The 18,695-nt window shown below is 46.4% G+C and overlaps 1 protein-coding gene across 1 annotated transcript in view; it reads left to right on the forward strand.

Moving 5' to 3' along the window:
* Positions 1-6,051: 6,051 nt before the first annotated feature.
* The window catches only part of OBSCN (obscurin, cytoskeletal calmodulin and titin-interacting RhoGEF), a 149,842-nt gene continuing 137,198 nt past the window's right edge, over positions 6,052-18,695 (forward strand). The window contains exons 1-2 of the mRNA XM_066313899.1: positions 6,052-6,326; positions 13,885-15,023. Of these exons, the coding sequence (XP_066169996.1) occupies positions 13,898-15,023 (1,126 nt within the window). The 5' untranslated portion in view covers positions 6,052-6,326; positions 13,885-13,897. The remainder of the gene's footprint in view (positions 6,327-13,884; positions 15,024-18,695) is intronic.

Raw genomic sequence — 18,695 nt, forward strand, 5'->3', positions numbered from 1 at the left:
TGAGGATGTCACATCTCTGACCAAATTCAGCTTTTCACAGAGGCACTGATGGTTGGATTGTCCTGGGATTGATCCCTGAGGGGTGTTGGAAGAATTGAGAGGTTAAACATCTCTGTTGGCTTCTCCAGCGTGTCCAAGGTGAGTCACAAATAGGATGAGCACTCATTTTGGAATTCCCTGGAAAGCAGAACTCACCTCACCCAATAACAATGTGGCCATGAAAGCTTTATTTTGGAGCAAAGCACTCACTGCCACTGGTTGTGGGATGGGCAAAAAGGGAAATAAATGGTGTCTCTGTTGATGATAACGTGTGAGCTGGAGAGGCAGAAGGAGTGGGATGAGCTGAGTCACTTGGCAAGGCCTGGGGAATGCTTGGGATGAGGGAATGAGACCATTTTATCCACACTGACACATCTTCCTTAGCTGAAACCAGGGGCGAGATGGATGTGTGTGTCCTGGTTTAGGGATTTGGGAGGAAACCTCCAAATGGGGTCCCTCTGGAAAGCAAACCCAAACAGCCTCATCCCCAACGGGGAAAAAATCTCCTTAGAGAAAAAGTGAAAAGAACCTATTTATTTAACCAACAAAGTGCCCACAAGCACAAAAAAATGAATAGTATTAAACCATGAAACCTCTCATTCTGAAGTGAGATGGGAAATTGAGAAAGCTCGTGAGGATGTAGCTCAGCTCAGTCTCTTCTCAGCCCCTCTGGTGCTGGAAAATCCGAGGCCCTGGTGGGCTACAGGAGTGAGATCCAGCTGTCCCTCTGGGTTTAAACACTCCCAGGAAAAAGAAAAAAAAAAAAAAAAAAAACCAGTCCAGGGAACTTCTCTCTCTGAGCTAGCTAAAACTAACTAAAAGCACAGGAGATCTCTGTCCCACTGTCTGTCCGTGCTGCAGAAAACAGAGTCCAGGAGTGGGTTGTGTAGGAGGCAGTCAGACAGTTTCTGAAAACAAACTCTGTGCTTCTTTTTTCCTCCCCTTCCCTCTCAGAGCCAGTCTGAAAGGTGTAGAACTTAATATCCAGCGTAAACAGGACAGACAATTGGGGACACAACTATCATAAAGTCACCCCATGGAGCCTTGGCCTCATCCCAGTGACACCCCTGGTGCTGCTGAAACACCTAAAAATGGACATTCTGTGCAGGAAATGTTTTGAAAGAGATTAAGTTTCCTGAGTCAAAGACATTTCAGAAGGCAAATTATCTTCAGAATGGTGCCCTGCTGTTGGCTGAGTGGGTTTTTCCTTTTTTTTTTGAGTGGGGCTTGGAGCAACCTGGGGTAGTGGAAGGTGGAAAGAGGGGGTGGAAAAAGATGGTTTTTAGGGTCATTTCCAACCCAAACCACTGTGGGATTCTCTGTTTGGGTTTGTGGGTGGGTTTTTTTTTTGTTGTTTTGGTGGTTTTTTTGTTTTTTTTTTTTTTTTGTGTTGGGGTTTGTTTGGTTTGGTTTTTTTAGGGAGGTGGTTTTTTTGTGGGGTTTTTTTGGGGTTGGTTGGTTGTTTTGGGCGTGTTTTGGTTTAGGAGTGTTTTTTTGGGGTATTTTTGTTGTTGTTGTTGTTTTCATTTGTTTCTTTTGGGATGGGTTTTTTGTTTTCTTTTTTGTTAGCAGGTTTTTGTTTGCTTGGTGCTCTGGTCGTTTATTTGTTAGGGTTTTTTAAATAGAGCTATTTCTCAGGTTGCTCAGAGCCCAACCCAACCTGGCCTTGAACCCTTCCAGAGATGAGGAGCCAAATCTTCTGGGGGGAAAAAAAGACTTTATTATACCCAGTGTAGTGTTTTTCTATGGCAATTGCACTGCCCCCAGTGCAAAAGAAGTTCTAAAATGTGTATTTCTACCAGTGTAATTTATTTTTTTCTTCTTGTAGGAAATAAGCTTGACACTCATTTCTCTGAGAGACCTGTGGACAGTTTTGAATTGTGGTGTAGAGCAGGGCAGAGCTTTATTCACTGTGTAGTTATATTGAAGATTTAATGTCAAAATAGAAGGACTGGCCCAACAGAACCAAACAGGTTTTCCGTCAGAGCCACATTTTTACTGAAAATCTGATTTTGGCAGAGTCCCTTGAGGCTTTGGTCAGGCTTTAGAGTTCCACCATCCCAGAATTCAGGAATTTTTTTTTTTAACCTTTCTTATAATAATATTGATGATGATGATGATGATGTAGTAATAAAGTTGTTGGTTGGTTATGGTTGGTTGTTGGTTATGGTTGTTTGTTGGTTGTGGTTGGTTATTGGTTGTTGTTGTGGTTGGTTGGTTGTGGTTGGTTGGTTGTGGTTGGTTGGTTGTTGGTTGATGGTGGGTGGTTGATGGTGGGTGGTTGATGGTGGGTGGTTGATGGTGGGTGGTTGATGGTGGGTGGTTGGTTGTTGGTTGGTTGGTTGTTGGTTGGTTGGTTGTTGGTTGGTTGGTTGTTGGTGGTTGTAGTCGGTGGTTGGTTGTTGGTGGTTGTTGTTTTTGTTGTTGGTGGTGGTGTGTTTTTGTTTTGTTTTGGGTTTTTTTGGGTTTGTTTGTTGTTGTTGTTGTTGTCGTTTTGGGGTTTTTTAACAAATCCTTAATGCCAGGAAAATGCTGCTCAGGTGCCGCCCTGTGACGATTTGGGGATTCCTGGGAAGCACAGGTGGATTTGGGGTCAGCAACTCCTCAGTTGTTTTGGGCAAAAATCCATAACGGGATGCTCAAATGTGTCTACTCTTCAAACATCTCCAGGCATCCTGACATAATGTTTGGGTCACACAGGGTTAAATCACAGCAGGAATTTTAAAATTCAGGTATTTTCTTAGGAATCTAGAAGAAGGTTTAATGTTAGGAGCAGAGAAGCTCAGAAAAGCATTAAGTAATTTTTTGGAAGCCTCAGCAAAATTTATCACTTCAGCCTTGTTTGTTCAAAAATTTTTTTTTGTCCTGTAATTCTGAAAAAAACCCACATTTTAAGAAAAATTAATCCATTTAGGAATTGAAAAAAAATTAACCCAGTGCCTCTGTTCTTTTTTAAATCAATGTAATACTTAATTTGCCTCAATATACTAATTTTCTGTGTCCTCCATGACTTTTTCAATTAACATTGCCAGGTATAAATGAACTTTTTAGGGAAATGTGTTTCCTCATGCCTTAGGGAACAGCTTGTGAGGTTTAACTCAGAATTAGGTGTTCTTCCCCATCAGAATTAGATGTGTTAGGAAAAAAAAAATCTCATTTTCTGTAACTTATTTCTATGTGAAGTTTTTATTAGCATTGATTTTTATTTAATTTTGTTTTTCTGACAATGTTCATTTGGGAGACAAAGCATCAGGGTTTTTTAGTCATAAAAACTGAGTAAACATGCCGAGGAGAAATAAATTATGTCAGCTTTTAAATTCTTGTGCAGTATCACATGGGGAAAAAAATCAAATTAAATTCTCCCACAGAGAGAAGCATAATTTTTATTCTTTTTTTACAAAATCCTGCTTTTTTTATGCAAAAAATCTGCTACTTCAGAGGAATATTGAAATAAGACATAACGCCTCAGGCCTTGCTGGTTATTATAATTCAAATAATTTCAATTGTTTTCTTGGAGAAAACCCAAACACAGCTTGTTTCTGTGGCTGTAAACTCTGGTTAATTCCATTTGGCATCTTTTTATTTCCAGCTGAAGTGTTCAGATGAGCAGGTTTGGAGCTCAAAGATACGGTTTTCAAGTGCAAGGAAAGATTCTTCTGTGTTTTAAAACTGCACAAGTTTCTCTTTCAAGCCCATCTTCCTGATGTTTGTTGAGGGGAGAAAACAAACTTTTGGAAAAGCTCTCTGTTTTTAATTCAAAGAGGAAGGCACTAACACTGTGGCTGATGATATTTTATTTGTCTCCATCCAAATTCAGAGTTTTTTTCAAGCCTTTCACCCTTCTTTCTATAAATTGGAGCTTTTGTTAACTCATGATTTTAAGGTGCTCCTTTATTTTAAACCCATGACATGTTGCAGTTCCTGAATAAGTTAATTACTCATCGATCCTCGAGATATTTCTCTCTTTAATTTTTAGTGACTTTTAGGGATAGCTCAGACAATCCAACTCGTGTCAGGAGAATTAGGGCAAAAGAAAAAGAAAGGAGGAAAAAAAGGAGGTTTTGAGGGGAATCTTGTGGCTCTGCCACAACTCCCTGACAGGAGGAGGCAGCCAGTGGGGGTTGAGCTCTACTCCCAGGGAACAGGGACAGGAGAGAGGAAATTACCTCAAGTTGTGCCAGAGGAGGTTTGCTTTAAATACTGGGGAAAATTTCTTCCCTGAAAATCGCAGCACAGGCTGCCCAGGGCGTTTCTGGAGTCACTTTGCAATTCTGGTACATACAGGTGGTCCCTTACAAAAAAACCCACAAACCCCTGAGGTGGAGATCATAAAGTGTCTGAGATTTTCCTCAAAGTCACCAAAGTATTAAAGGAAAGGCATGAGTCATTTAAAAAAATCCATAAAAATCCACCTTACGCTTCTGGCAATTGCACAGTGCAGGGAAATGCAAGCAAGGGGGTGTCACAGAGGGCTGGGAACAGTAAATTTGCTTTGATTTGCTCTGAATTGACACTGGTTTATTCCCAGTTACCAGCTGGGAATGGACCTTGAAGCCTGTTGATGTCCATTTTCTGGAGCAGCACGAAGGATCCTGTTCAGAAACCAAATCCTGCTGATTCAAAGGTGTGCTGAGAGCTGCTGCTAACACACCCTGGGCACATCCCTGTGTCTTTGGGAAGCCTCTGTTAAGTCAGGCAGCTAAAACTTTAAACCACCTTCAGAAGGGAGGGAAGGAGGAGCACAATGGGCGCTGTCCTTAAGAGGGGATAAATTTTTCACAGAGCTAAACATTGGATAAAATCCCTCAGGCACAGGGAGTTCAGGAAGCACCTTAAATCTTTATTCTCCTCAATCCTGTAATTTTGTTATTAATTTTGATAGAATCACACGATAGTTTGGGCTGTGAGGGACCTTAAAACTCATCTCATTCCATCCCCTGCTGTGTGCAAGGACACTTCCAACTATCCCAGGTTGTCCAAGCCCTGTCCAACCTGGCCTTGGACAATTCCTGGGGGATGAAACAAGATCTTTAAGGTCTCTTCCAACCCAAACCATTCTGGAATTCTGTGACTCTCTTCAAGCTCTGCTTTTAAAATCCCACCTAAAACTGTCTTTTGCTACCTTGGTGGTGGTTTTGTGCCGTGAAAAATGATTTAGCACAACCTATCACCGTGTCTTCAGAGCCTTGGACGATGCAGCACCTTATCTGCTTTGTTTACTGCCAAAAATAAGCCTATCTTGCAGTTCCCTCCTGATATTTGCACAGAGCTGAAGTGGTTGTGAGGCAGCCTGCTGGGCTCTGTTGTAGCTCTATGACCATTAGCAGAAATTAATTTAAAATTTAAAATACCGTGATTGTCAATAAGAACTGGCGTGGACTCAGTTTTCAGGAAGTTGCTTTTAAAAAACAGAAATTTTTCTTGCAAATATAGAAGTTGTGGTCTGGAGCCTCTGAGATGTGATGGAGTGGCAGCTCAGGTGATTTTTGCACAGAGTTCGTACTCACGAGGCAAAAAGGTGGGGAAATGTACAAGCTTTGTACGTACAAGGTGAAGGGGCCAGAGACACACTTAGGGTTATTAACTTGCTGTTGATTTGCCATTGTAAGAGCTCCTGCCTGAGAGGTTATAAATAAACCCACTATTGATCTGATGCCTTTGGGAAAGAATTCCTGCCCAGTGTGCGACGCTGATAAGTCGGCAGCCGCTGGCTCCCGAGTCCCCACATCAAATTCAGCACTTGGCTCTGGGATGAACCTTTGAGGAATGGTTCTGACCCACCTTGTCCCCGCAGCCTGTCCCCTACACCACACAAACACCCACTTCTGATGGGGTTTTTCCCCCGTCTTGTTGCTGGGCTGTCCCAGCGAGTCCCTAAAACGCTGCCCTTTCGCCTCTGTCCTGCAGGAAATTTAATCTCCCCGGTAAATGACACCCAGAGCTATTTTGGAGCTGGGCTGCCGAGGGGAAGAGAAGCACGTCAGTGATTTGACCAGAGGAGGACAACCCAGAGGAGGGTCGGAGAGGGGGTGGCACAGCCTAACCCTGGGCAGCAGAGCCACTGCCAGGGGACTTGGGGGGACCTTCTGCTGCACGTCCCTGCCATCGCTGGGGTTTCTGTTTTATTTTCCTGGAGGGGAAAGAGGGGGGGAACCCCAAGCCAACATGGTCTCCCCATGTCCTCTGTTCCCCTCTTCCCTCTTCCCCCTCCTTTCATCTCAGTAGGAATCGGCTCTTTCTTCCTCTGCCCAGAGCTTTGTCCTCCTCAGGCTCAGACAAGACTCCAGGTAAGACCAGAACCTGCAGCTCTAAGGAGAGGTGGATTTGGGGATGCTGATGTCCAGCAGGAAGTGGAGAAGGTTGTTGATAGCTGAGGGAGGGGTGAGGTGGTTTTTGTGCCATTCTGGAGGATGTTTCACCTTATGAAATGTATTTGGGGCTGGAGCTGAAGGTGCAGCTAGTAAACCCATCCTTCCTTTGCTCTGAGACAAATGTGGATTGTTCTGCTGAATTACTTCTGAACAAAGATCAGCCTCCAGAGGAGAAAAGTGAAAAAAAATCAGGTTTAGAGCTGTAGACTCAACTAGATACACTTTGTCCCCAAATCTGAGACAGCACTGAGCATGGAGAGCCTGGAAAACATATGGAGAGGTGGCAGAAAGGAACGTTTCAAAAAGTTTAATTTCCACAGCCTAATCTCAGTGCAGGTTTTCTCTTCAGCCAGGATTTTTTTTCCCCTCTGAGATCCTCTCTGGTGTCAATACAGATTCACTCTGCAACCCCCCACCCTCCTCCCATTTCTCCAAATGGCTCTGAGGGGAGATGGGGAGAGATGGAGCTGGACAGCTGAGGCTATTTTGGGCCCTACAGCTCAAAGGCGTGGAGTGACTGTAATGACAATGACGTCCACTTGTTAAAATACAAGGGCTTGGGTTGGAGCCGTGGCTGATTGTCACCGAGGGAATTCTTTGTCCATATGGGAGCTGTGGTCCTGCAACTACCTCGTGTAGGTAATCACACGGGCTAAGACAGGAGCTTTTCTAGCTTTGCAAGTCTTTTTTTCTGGGCTTCTGCCACAGCTGCTTCTCTCCAGGGCTACGTGTAAAGCAAAATGCAGTCGGGTGAAATTCATGATGAAGTTTCTGGATTTACATCACTCCTTTTCTGTCTCCTGGGTGGAAATCCCAGAATTTGTGTTTTTCCTCTCTGTTTTTCTCCTTTATTCTCAGCCCCACAGAACAGGAGTGAGCACAGTGTGTGCAGATCTCCCTGGTGCTTTGGCCTTTTGCTGTTGTCAGAGAAGCCTTGGGAGGCTCAGAAAAATAGAATGAGAAGTGGCTACTGTGGAGTCTTGAGGGGCTGCTCTGTGCAGTTTTAGGGGTGGTTTCGTAGCTCCATCAAGGGTGGAATGTGAAGTACTCCCATTGCAGTAAAACCCAAGGAGGATGAAATCCTTTCCCTGCGTGGAGTTTCTTGGAGCTGTTAGTGTGTTGATGGAAAATGGTTTCTGGCCAGGTGGTTGAAAGTGGGATGAGTTTTATAAGATAGGTCTGTCTTTGCAGAGAGGAAAGATAGTGAGTGTTTTAACCAGATAAATCACCTAAGTGGCTTGAATCTGTCATGGTTTTTGTGAAGCATGTGCTGCTAACGTGGCTGGAAGGTACCTGACCCTCTTGCCCAGTGATGTGCACAAACCACGTGATTTGTTCTTGCACCTCGCTGGAATTTTCTAAATGGTTGAACCTTTGTTTGCTACCAATCACTGTGAACATCCAGGTTATTGGTAAGGGATTAAAAGGAGGAGTAAGAGGGTATGCAGGTCCCTCTGAGGCACTTGGGGCAGGTTTAGCCTCACCATGAAGGTCAGAACTGAGCTTCTCCTTTTCCCTGAGGGCTGCTCACCATGTTTAACACCGTGTCAGCCCCTGACCTGTGTGAACTTTCTCTCAACATCTCCCATGGATTTTGGCTTAGGATGGAGGCTGTGGATAGGAGGGAATGCAGACAAGTCTTACTCTGAGTGGAGTTAAAAGCTTCGTGCAAAAGGCTTCGTGTGCTGCGGGTCCTCTGTGTCTGACATCTCCAGAGACCGACCCACCACAGAAACCTCTCCCATCTGCTCATCCAGTGACCTTTGGACATGCCAAAATCGGTTCCCCCTCACTGGAGTGGAATTCAGAGTAGCCCAAGCTAAGCCCTGAGCCCAGCTCCTCGGCCACAGATACCGTTCCTGCTCTGGTGGAAGGGGATAAATCCTGCCTCCCTGGATTAGAGCGCTGGCGCAAATCCGCGCTGAGCCCCGATTTAGGGATGTCATGGGCAGGCAGCACTGGCTGTGCTGGTGTGCATTTCACCCCCAGAGCTCCCTGTCTGCTGTGATGGCTCTCAGGCACCCACCAGAGCCCGGCTGATGTCACCCAGCCTGCAGCTGACACCCAACACTTGTGCCATTCCAAAGTTGTCCATTCCCTGGGAGGTTGCTGGAAGCGAGAGGGCAGCTGGGTTACTGCTGTTTTCCCTCAGCAGAACTTTAAACATCAAAGGAAACCCAAACTTCCCATTTGACAACTCATCGACTTCCCTTCCCACCCACAGATTCCATTTCCTGGTGTTTTTAGATGGAACAATACGAGCAGATAAGCTCATGTAAACTACAGTAATACCGGTGCTGCCTTGATTTTTATCTGGAGCTTCTGTTTCAGTGGTGTTCTTTGAAAGCTCAGGATTCAGAGGCAGGAGGTTCCCCGTAAATCCTGCCTTTCCTGTCAGAAAAAGGAGTTGAGAGGATTAGAATTTAGAATTGCAGAGGAAGTTCAGGAAACATAAACTCCAAAGGAGAGAAAAATACCTCAAATCAACATATTTTTGACTTGGGCAGAGAAAGCGTAAAAGAGGATGAAGGAAATGAGCAAACAGGGACATGATGGGCCTTAATGTGGCGTTGAGAGAAATTCTGTGCTTCTGATCTGTGTTTGGACCTTGGTGATCTCTTAGGTTTAATTATGTCCCCGAAGTCTCTAATTTTGCTACTTGTGGCCATCTTTGTCTCGGGAATATTTTGTGAGATGGATTGCACAGTGATTTTTGCTCTTTGCCCTGAGTCCCGATGGACAGGATTCTTATTCTAATGATTGAAATGAAAGGCTTGGACAGAGGATGATCTGTTAACCCTGTCCTCTCTCACACAAAGAGCTCCATCACAGGCTGCTGACAGCTTGAGGGACAATTTACCATGAGAGGGACCTCTGCCCTCTCAGAGGTTGTTGAAGGCTTTCCAGGTGCAGATCAGCATTAATGAAGCAACGTGAAACCAACCCAATCAGCCAACATTGCACAGTGAATCCCAGGAGGCTGGGATGGAGCCAGGCTGGGAGAGCTGAGGGTGTCCAGGCTGGAAGAGAGAAGGCTCCAGGGAGAGCTCAGAGCCCCTTGCAAGGCCTAAAGGGGCTCCAGGAGAGCTGGAGAGGGACTGGGGACAAGGGATGGAGGGACAGGATAAAGGCGAGTGGCCTCACACTGCCAAAGGGCAGGGTTGGGTTGAATATTAGAAAGAAATTCTTCCCTGTGAGGGTGGTAACACCTTGGCAGAGGTTCCCAGAGAAGCTGTGGCTGTCCCTGGATCCCTGGAAATGTCCAAGGCCAGGCTGGACAGGCCTTGGAGCAACCTGGGATAGTGGAAGTTGTCCCTGCCCCATGGCCGGGGGATGGAACAGGACGATCTTTCAGGTCCCTTCCAACCCAAACCCTTCTGGGGCTCAGTGGCAGCACCCTCAGGGCTCTCCACCTCCTGATGTGTTCCACTTCCAAGTACTCCAGCAGGAACTGGACAACTCTGTGGTTGTTCCCACTGAAGGGCACTCATCCCCTTGTCCATGGGAAGCAGCTGCTGGGCAGACACTGGCAGTGGTGGGACAGGAGTGGGCAGGAGGCCTGGACCAGCTGCATGTTGCCTCCAGGTCAGCGATTTATTTGCATTATCTGTCATCTCTGTGCAGTTCTGCCTCTTTCCCCAAACACAAACCAGGGAAAATCCAAATGAATAAAAGCATAAGCAAAATTATAAGTGCCGCCAGTTTGCCTTTGGCGTGCTCAGAAATACCCCAGATGGGAATATGATCTCTGCTGCAAATGATTAATCACAGAGGGATTACATGGGGAAATATGACACTGGCAAACGTCTGAGATTTATTGGAAAGGGCATTTGCATTGACTAGGTTTATTCATGCTTTGTTGCTGGTCCTCTTGCTTCCAAGGGAGCTGTCTTGGCACTTGCAGAGAGTTACTATTTTTTAAAGTTTCAGAGTTCCTGGGCTTTTTTTTTGAATTTTGAATGAATATGTAAATAATTGAAATCAGAGTAATTATTGAATAAGTTGATTGACAAGTTACACAGCAGAAATATTAAGTCTTGTCCTGACAGTACATTCATGACTCTGTCCTCTCTTGGCTCCTAAATCTATTTATAATCATAATCCAGTGTGAGGTGCTTTATCCCATTTGAAGTTATAAAATGTAATTTATCTTGTACAGCCTGTCTGATTTGTTAGATGTGTTAAGATACACCCACAGCCTCATCCTAGCTGTAGGTTAGAATTTCATGCCTCTTGCTGGATTTCATGCTCTCCACACCCATAAAACAAGCTTTTCCCCCCGCTTTTTCAGATGGGGATTGAAGATACAAGAAAACTGGAGTTTCTTTTGCATAGTTATAAAAGCAAGCCAGCAGCAGAGCAAGGAATAAACCCTGGTTTTTCTTTCCATGTTAGAAAAATATCTAAAATAATGATGAGCACACACTGTTTTCTTTGATCCTTGGATTTTCTTCTGGTATCCTGGCTGTTCTCAATGGTGTAAAAACCTCAGAGTGTGAGGGCACATGGTGGAAGCTTTTGGAGGTGTGAGTTTTCACCCCACACTGGGAGGTCTGTGGACACAGGATCTTGTATTGGATGGGGAGAAGTGAGTTGCAAACACCAGATGAGTTTTTGGGAGAGGGAGGCTGGACCTTGAGGCCATTGGGAAAAAGGGTCTTGGATGGATTTGCTGCACCAGTTTGGCCCAGAAGCAAAACCAAGAGGCATCTGGTGCAGGAGCTTCCCTGTTTTCTGACTGTTCCTGACTCTCAGAGGTACCGGGGAGCAACTGGAGTGTGTTTGTTTGGGCACAGCTTAGCACAGGAGGGCAGGGAGAGAAGGATGCACTTTAGGAAGTGAGCAGCATTCCTGCTCTTGTAAAAGCCAGGCTTTGAGAGCCCTCACCCTGCTCAAACAGAGCTGAGCCCTCCTCCAGGCATGGAAAGGTGTCCTGGGGCCCAGGTGATGGAAACAGCACTCAGGTGGGATGAGGGAAGCCCCTGGTTGCTGAGAGGTCCCTGGCTGGTTCCCAAGCAGCTCCTCTCGTGTCTCTGTAGCCACCTCAGTGCTCCAGGCACTTGTCCACGTTATGCAGAGCCCAGTTTGATGGTGAAGTGAAGCAACTCTATTTTTCAGCTCTTTTTGAGCTACTACAAAGCTGGAAATAAGTCAGAGTGATGCCTCTATTAGACCCAGGAAAGGTGAGACATGGCAGTGTCTTCTGAAGGTGAATCCAAGTGCTTTGATGGCACAGTGCAGCCTGAAATTCAAGCTTATGGCTGGGAAATATTAGGACACGAGCTCTGAGTCTGTGTTTTGATTGTCAACTCTTAGTTAATGCAGTGAGTTGTTCTGCTGGGCCCCCCACAGTTGAGCTGAACCTCAGCATCTTCATCTGAACATTGAAATGGTCCTTCCCCAAGGGAGCAGAAGACTCTGATTGTCAGTCAATTGACTTCAGTGGAAATTTCCACTGACTTCAGTGGACTCTGGCTCAAGGCTCAGGCTCCTCTCTGCCCCTTCTAACCATTCAAGCAGCTTCTCTGCTTGAAGCTGCACAAGTGTTTATGGAAAATGTGTTTGAAAGCTCAGCTGGGGGCAGAGGTTGGAGGTAGTAAGAGGGTCCAGAGAAGTTCAAACTAATTCACAGATTTCTAGACCAGTTTGATACCAAGAGAAGAAGAGATCTTTGTATTGAAGGTGGCTACTTAACAGAAAGTCAGTTTGTTGTAGAACTGATGACTCAAGTCTAATCATTCTTTTACCCTCTTTTAGCATTTACTGAAACTAAATTTTCCCTATTACATTTTTTCCCCTCCCAGATTTAATGTTTGAAACCTGTTTCTTAATTTTCTAAAGATTTGTGGCAGAATAATGACATTTGTTCTATGCCAGGAAACAAAAGCAACCAAAATTGAATTAGTTTAGAAAGGCTCGATCTCATCTAAAAGGAAAAGTCTTTGATTGTTTCTTGTCATTTTGTGTGTTCTTTGGAGTGGGAGACAGGACATGACAGGACATGGTGTATGCTTTCTGTTAAATGTAGAAATATTACATTTGGTTTTGCCTTAGATCTGTGACCCAGATGAAGTTTGGCTCAGCAATACTATTTTGAATGATAATACTGATCACAAAATCATAGAATGTTCTGGGAGAGACCCACAAAGACCATTGAGTCCATCTCCTGGCCTTGCTTAGGACAACCCCAAGAATCCCACCCTGTGCCTGAGGCAGTTTTCCAAAAGTTTCTCTCACAACAAATACCATTTTGTATTTTTGTACCACCCCTTTTGCAGCATAACTTGTATTTTTCCATCCCCAGCAGCATAAATTGAATGAAATTTGTAATCAGTTATTAATTTCCATGCACAATTTGTCATTTACCTCAGCAAGTACATAGTCATATATACACTATGCACATAATTATTTGAGGGCCCATCCCTGTCTTGATATGAAGAAGTGTGAGGGGAGACAAGAAATTGGAAAAATAAATGATTTTTTCCCAAGGTCATGCAGCAGGTTGATCCAACCCTCACTCCCTGATGCCATCAGCAATTTGTGCATTAACATAAATGCGCTATCAGGAGCTGGAGGAGGATGGAGAAATGGTGATTTAAGAAATTAAAGCAGGGTTTTGACCTGCTCCTATTGATTTCTGCTGAAGCAGGGTGGGGAGATGGTGAGAGCACCTGCCATTGGGTGAGAGAGTGGGTGGATGTGTGGCCAGCAGGGAAGCCAAACTGCTGCAGGATTAAGAAGGATATTTCTGTCTCCCTGGCTGGGTTTTATTTCCTTTCTGAGTTACAGCACCCAGAGCCCTGGTCTTGCTGTGTGCAGCACTTTGAAGGTGAGAAAGCAGGGATGTGCTCACCTGGAGCAGGACCATTCCTGTGGCTCAGACAGGAGCTGCCAGGACAGAGGGGTCTGGCATCATGAGGCCAAAGAGGTTAAGCAGCTTGAAGAAAAATGGTGCACTCAAATCTTCTTGGAAAACCTGGTTTAGGGGGTGACATCCCTATGCATGGGCAGAGGGTTGGAATGAGATGATCTTCAAGGTCCCTTCCAACCCAAACCCTTCTGTGATGGAGGCAGTGTCTTGATGGGCAGAATTTCTCTCAGAATGTAGTGTCCAGCTTATTCCTTGTGGTTGCAGAACCAGCCCAGCTGTCACACAGCTTCAGTGCAGGTCCCTTTGAGTGCCACACGTGAGAGGCATCATCATGTTCCAACTGTATGAACAGCCCAAAGAGTTCTGTTGTGCCCAGAGGCTCTCTGGGGAAGCGAGCCACCTTATGCAGCAGTTTATTAACTTTAAATATAAGAAATCCTCAAGACCAATACCATTCCAAGGCCTTCTCACCCATAATGAGAAAGGCATTGAAAACATGAGGGTTCCAGGTGACAAACACCCTGATACAGCAGGAGTGCAGCCATTCTTGGGCTGCACCCTCTGCCCTGCTCTCTCCTGACCCTTTTCTCTGCCCCTCTGTAGGAAGGAAGCCAGGATGGATTACAGCTCGCTCAGCGGGGTCCCGCGCTTCCTGACCCGGCCCAAGGCGTTTATGGTGTCTGTAGGGAAGGATGCCACCCTGAGCTGCCAGATCGTTGGGAACCCCATCCCAGTGGTGAGCTGGGAAAAGGATAAACTTCCAGTCCAGTCTGGGGGAAGGTTTAAAACCACGGAGGATGGGGATTTGTACCGGCTAACCATCTATGACCTGAGCCTGGAGGACAGTGGCCAGTACATCTGCCGGGCCAAGAACACCATCGGGGAAGCTTTTGCTGCTGTCAGCATCCAAGTGGGACAGGAGACCACGGTCACGGAGTCAGCTCCTTACTTCATCCAGAAACCTTCCAACATCAAAGTAACCTTGGGAGAGGACGCCATGTTCAAATGCAAAGTGCAGGGCAGCCCTCCCCTCTCGGTGAACTGGGAGAAGGACAGGAGGTACCTGAGGAACAAGGCGGACGCCGGACGCTTCCAGATCGAGTCTGCCGGGGAATCCAACGCTCTCACCATCCAGTGTGCCCAGCTGGGGGACAGTGGCACCTACACCTGCCGGGCAGAGAACCTCATCGGCTCCGCCAGCGCCTCGGCCGCGCTGGTGGTGGAAACACACGGCTCCTCCAACCCGGGCAGCAGCAACTTGGACAGCAGCTGCGGCAAGACGGCCTCCTTGCTGTCCCACCTGCAGAAGAGGCGGGAGGAGATCAGGAAGATGGACATCTCCCACGGCACTCTGGACTCAGTCTCTGCCCAGTCTTACTCGGCAGTAGAGGGGCTGTCTGGCATTGGGTACAGCCTGTCCCGGGATTACGAGCGGGCGGCAGGGCTGACCAAAGGCGCCCGAAATGCCACTTTTGGGGCGCTGACCCGCACGTGCAGCGTCACCGAGGGCAAACACGCCAAGCTCAGCTGCTACGTGACAGGTGAGCCCAAGCCCGTGATCGTGTGGAAGAAGGACAACGAGGTCATTTCGGAAGGCCGGCGGCACGTCATCTACGAGGACGACCAGGAGAACTTTGTGCTGAAGATCCTCTTCTGCAAGCAGACGGACAATGGGCTGTACACCTGCACGGCCTCCAACCTGGCGGGGCAGACCTACAGCTCCGTGCTGGTCACTGTCAAAGGTGGGTGCCTATGGTTCTCAGCAGGGTGGATGTGCCTGCAAGGACACACCCTTGAGTTGGGGTGGGGGTTTGAACAAAATTTTTGCCTCCAAACTGCTGTGGGGGAGTGTGTTTAGATGTGAAAAATGCCCTCCTGGTGGAAAGGGCTTGGGCTCTTGAAGAGATGACCTGGGGAGAGAGTGCCATTGCTGGTGGTTTTTAGGAAGGGCAGTAAAGAGGTGCTAGGCAGGGGTGGATGATGTGGAGCTGTCTGGTTGTGGGGCGGGTGGGATGCACCAGATCCCTGAGGCTCCCACCAGTCCTGGTTTTACAGTGGAGTAAAAGATCTCTTCCAGTGCTCTGGGTCAGTGACTGCCAATGCCCTGTCTCACCCTCCAGGCTTTAATCACATCTGGGTTTGTGTTCACCATGGAGTTTACCCAGACATGCCATTTGCAGTAGTAGTGGAAACCCCTCCCTACAAGATGAGCATGTCAGGCTGCCTTGGATCCCCTGGGGGACCTACTCCAACTCTAATTACAGTCCAGCTCAGTTTTCCTGTACAGTGACCCACCAGCAGCCTCGCTCTTGCCAGGTTCTTCAGCCTTCTCCCAGCTTGAGTTCCTGGGTAGTCTGTGCTCCTTGAATACTCCCAGAAAACCTCCCAAGACCAGGATGCCTTTGTTTGCCATAGTCAGTGTTGAAGAACTTGCCTTCAGAGGGTCACTCCACAGTTGTGAAGGTCAGACCAAGTTCTTCAGGAATGGCATCAAAAATGTGACACACAGTTTTTGCAGAATCCCAGAGTGGTTTGAAGTAGAAGAGGTCTTCAGATTTATCTCATTCCAGCCTCCTGACATGAGCAGGGACAGCTTCCACCAAACCAGGTTGCTCCAACCTGGCCTTGAACAATCCAGGAAGCTCTAAATTTTCCAGCTGCTCTCCCATTTGGCAAGGGGACAGCAGGCAGTCTGCAACCCAGGCAGCAGCTGTAAATGAGCTTTCAGAGACAAAGGATTTTGTCTTTTGAGTGGTAAAACTGATGAGTTTTCACTGGCAGCAAAATAAACTAGAAATCCAAATGAGTAGAAATTATCTGTATTTCATGCTCATCTTGAAGATTCTCAGGTGTTATTTGACTTTCTGTTTTCCCTTCTTTGGACTTCACCTTTTACATTCAGAGTCTTTGCCATCAGTGGCTCAGTCCCTGTGTCCACCAGTGACACCTGATCCCTGGAGCTCACTGGCACTTGTCCCACACATTGCTGTCCCTTGGAGGTGCTGAGTGGTGAGGGGAATGGCATTTGTCCTGCTCCAGAAAGCTGTGATTACCTCATGAGCTGGGACTCAGAGCTGAAGATGAATCCTGGCTCTCGGGTGGGTGATCACTTTGAAGATGGATTAAGCTCAGTTCTCTGCCCAACACCTTGCAAAAACAAACATCTCCTGCTCTGCCTGTGCTTATTTTATTCTCATGGCTGCAACCTGTTCCAGAGGAGCTGGGGAAAGCAAGGGAAGCAGCCAGTTTAGGAGCAAGCACCACGGGAAAAGGTTATTGATCCTTGTCTCTTGTCCAGAGCTGCCTGGGAGTCAGGAGGCTGAAGTGGAAATGTTTATGGATTGTTTCTTTTTTACGCTGTACCACGTTTGGCTCCCTGTCCAGGCCAAGGCTGCCATGGAAAATCTACGTGTGTTGGCTATAATTAGACCCTGATAAACGACTCTCCTTTGTGTCACCAGGAGTTCCTCTCAGCCCTCCCAAGACGGGTCAGAATGATGCATTAGTGAAAAAAAGCTTTTTAATTCTGTTGTTTGTGTCACTGCTGATGCCATTGGTTCATCTGCTACAAGGTTTAGAGAGGGAGATCATCTTGCCATGCAAACTTCTCTTTGTTCAGCCACGTAGGAGAGGCTGAATTCTCCAAGCAGCCACCCTTAGAATCACAGAATCAGAATGGTTTGGGATGGGAGGGACCTTAAAGGGCATCTGGTTCCAACACCCTGCCATGGGCAGGGTTGCAACTCACTAGATCAGGTTGCTTGAATTACTGCACAAATTGGCCTTGAACACTTCCAGGGATTGGGCATCCATAGAAACCCTCCTATATTCTGTCAATCTAGGTCCTAGGAACCCAGGAACTCAACATTTGTTAACACTTTGCTGAGCCTGTGCCTTAAAGATCACTGAGCTGGGGATAAAAAAAAAAAAAATAAAATTTTTTTGAGCTGTTCCTAAATGAGATTTAGTGAATCAGACTTAAATCTCAAAGGAAAGCTACAGGGCAGAGAATCACTCTCTCAAATAAGGAAGACAGAAGCTTGATTAGATTCAGAAATGTGTCTGGAACGGAGATAAAATCACAATCTGTACACTGAGATGTGAGCTGTAGAAGGAGTGGGGGAAATTCTTCCCAAAAATAAACCTTTAACAAATCAAAGAGTGGGGAGGATGGGAGGATCATAAATAACCAGCTTGGGTTTCCTGAAGGATTTGGAGATTTCCCTAGGCCATGTGTAAAGTTGGTGAGAACAGAATTCAGGTCTCCACCTTGGGCCAAGCTGTGTTCACTGGAGCCCCTGAATAAAGTAACCAGATACTGGAGGAGAAGGTTAAAGGTTGGAAGCCAAACAGGATTGAGATGGGAAAAACACCCTGAGGCTGAGGCCACTTTGTTCTCCCTCTGATCAGATGTGATTTTGGATGGTCACTGTCATGACAATCACACTGGAGATCTGAAAGAGAATTGCAACTTGAGAATAGAGGAGGTAGAAATAAAATTTGGAAAGCACAGTAACTAGGAAGATCAAAGGCTTGAGATCACTCCACCTTTAGCCAGCTCTTACTGGGAGGATTTTCCATATTCTTACCTTCCTTGGATCATTTTCTTTAGGCAGAGGGAAAACTTGCCTCTAAAATAATAAATGTGAAAATTCCAGCAATCAGAAAGAGGAAATGTAGGCAAGTGAAAAAATGAGGTCCAGAGGACAAATGTGCCTTGGCAAGGTTAAGAAAACATTGGGCTTCTTTGCAGGCTGTACCTATTCTTAGCAAAATATGTGTTAGCAGGACTTGCTTTTTAAAAATAACATCATCTCATTGCCAGTTTGCTTGCTATGAACCAAACAAAAAAGCCTATGACAGACTGGAGAAATGTCTCCTCAGGATAAGCAGCAAAATTAATCTCTGATCTAAGTTCTTGCAGTTTCCTGCTAATTCCATGAGCTGCTCTTGCTCTGTGCCCCCTCAGTGTTTTGCTCTGCTGTGCCTCTCACCTTTTTCCCAGTGGGGAGGTTCTGGCAGCTCTTATTTTCTCTCTGATTTCCACCTGTCTGACCTGGGTGTGGGGCTGGTTATGGGCCAGATGATTTGGGATGCCAGCTCTCAGGAGACCTGTGGTTCTTCTGTCCTTCACTGACCCAAATCAAACCCCCTCTGCCTGACCAGGCATGTTCTAGACCTCGTAAAGAGCATGAGGATACGCTCAGGAGGAGGATGGTGGGTTTTGGAGTCACTCTCATCTCTCCAAAAGCCCTGGGCTGGGTTCATCCCAGGCTTCAGTTCAGTTTATCAGCTGCTGTTGCTCCAAAGCTCCATTCAGAGGGAGATAAGACGTGTGTGCACATGTCAGCAGGACGAAAACAGAGTTGTTTTCAGAGGGTATCTGTGACCCCAAGCTGCCAAAGATAGCCCTG

Source organism: Sylvia atricapilla, chromosome 1 (assembly GCF_009819655.1).
Source record: "Sylvia atricapilla isolate bSylAtr1 chromosome 1, bSylAtr1.pri, whole genome shotgun sequence".
Lineage (NCBI taxonomy): Eukaryota > Metazoa > Chordata > Aves > Passeriformes > Sylviidae > Sylvia > Sylvia atricapilla.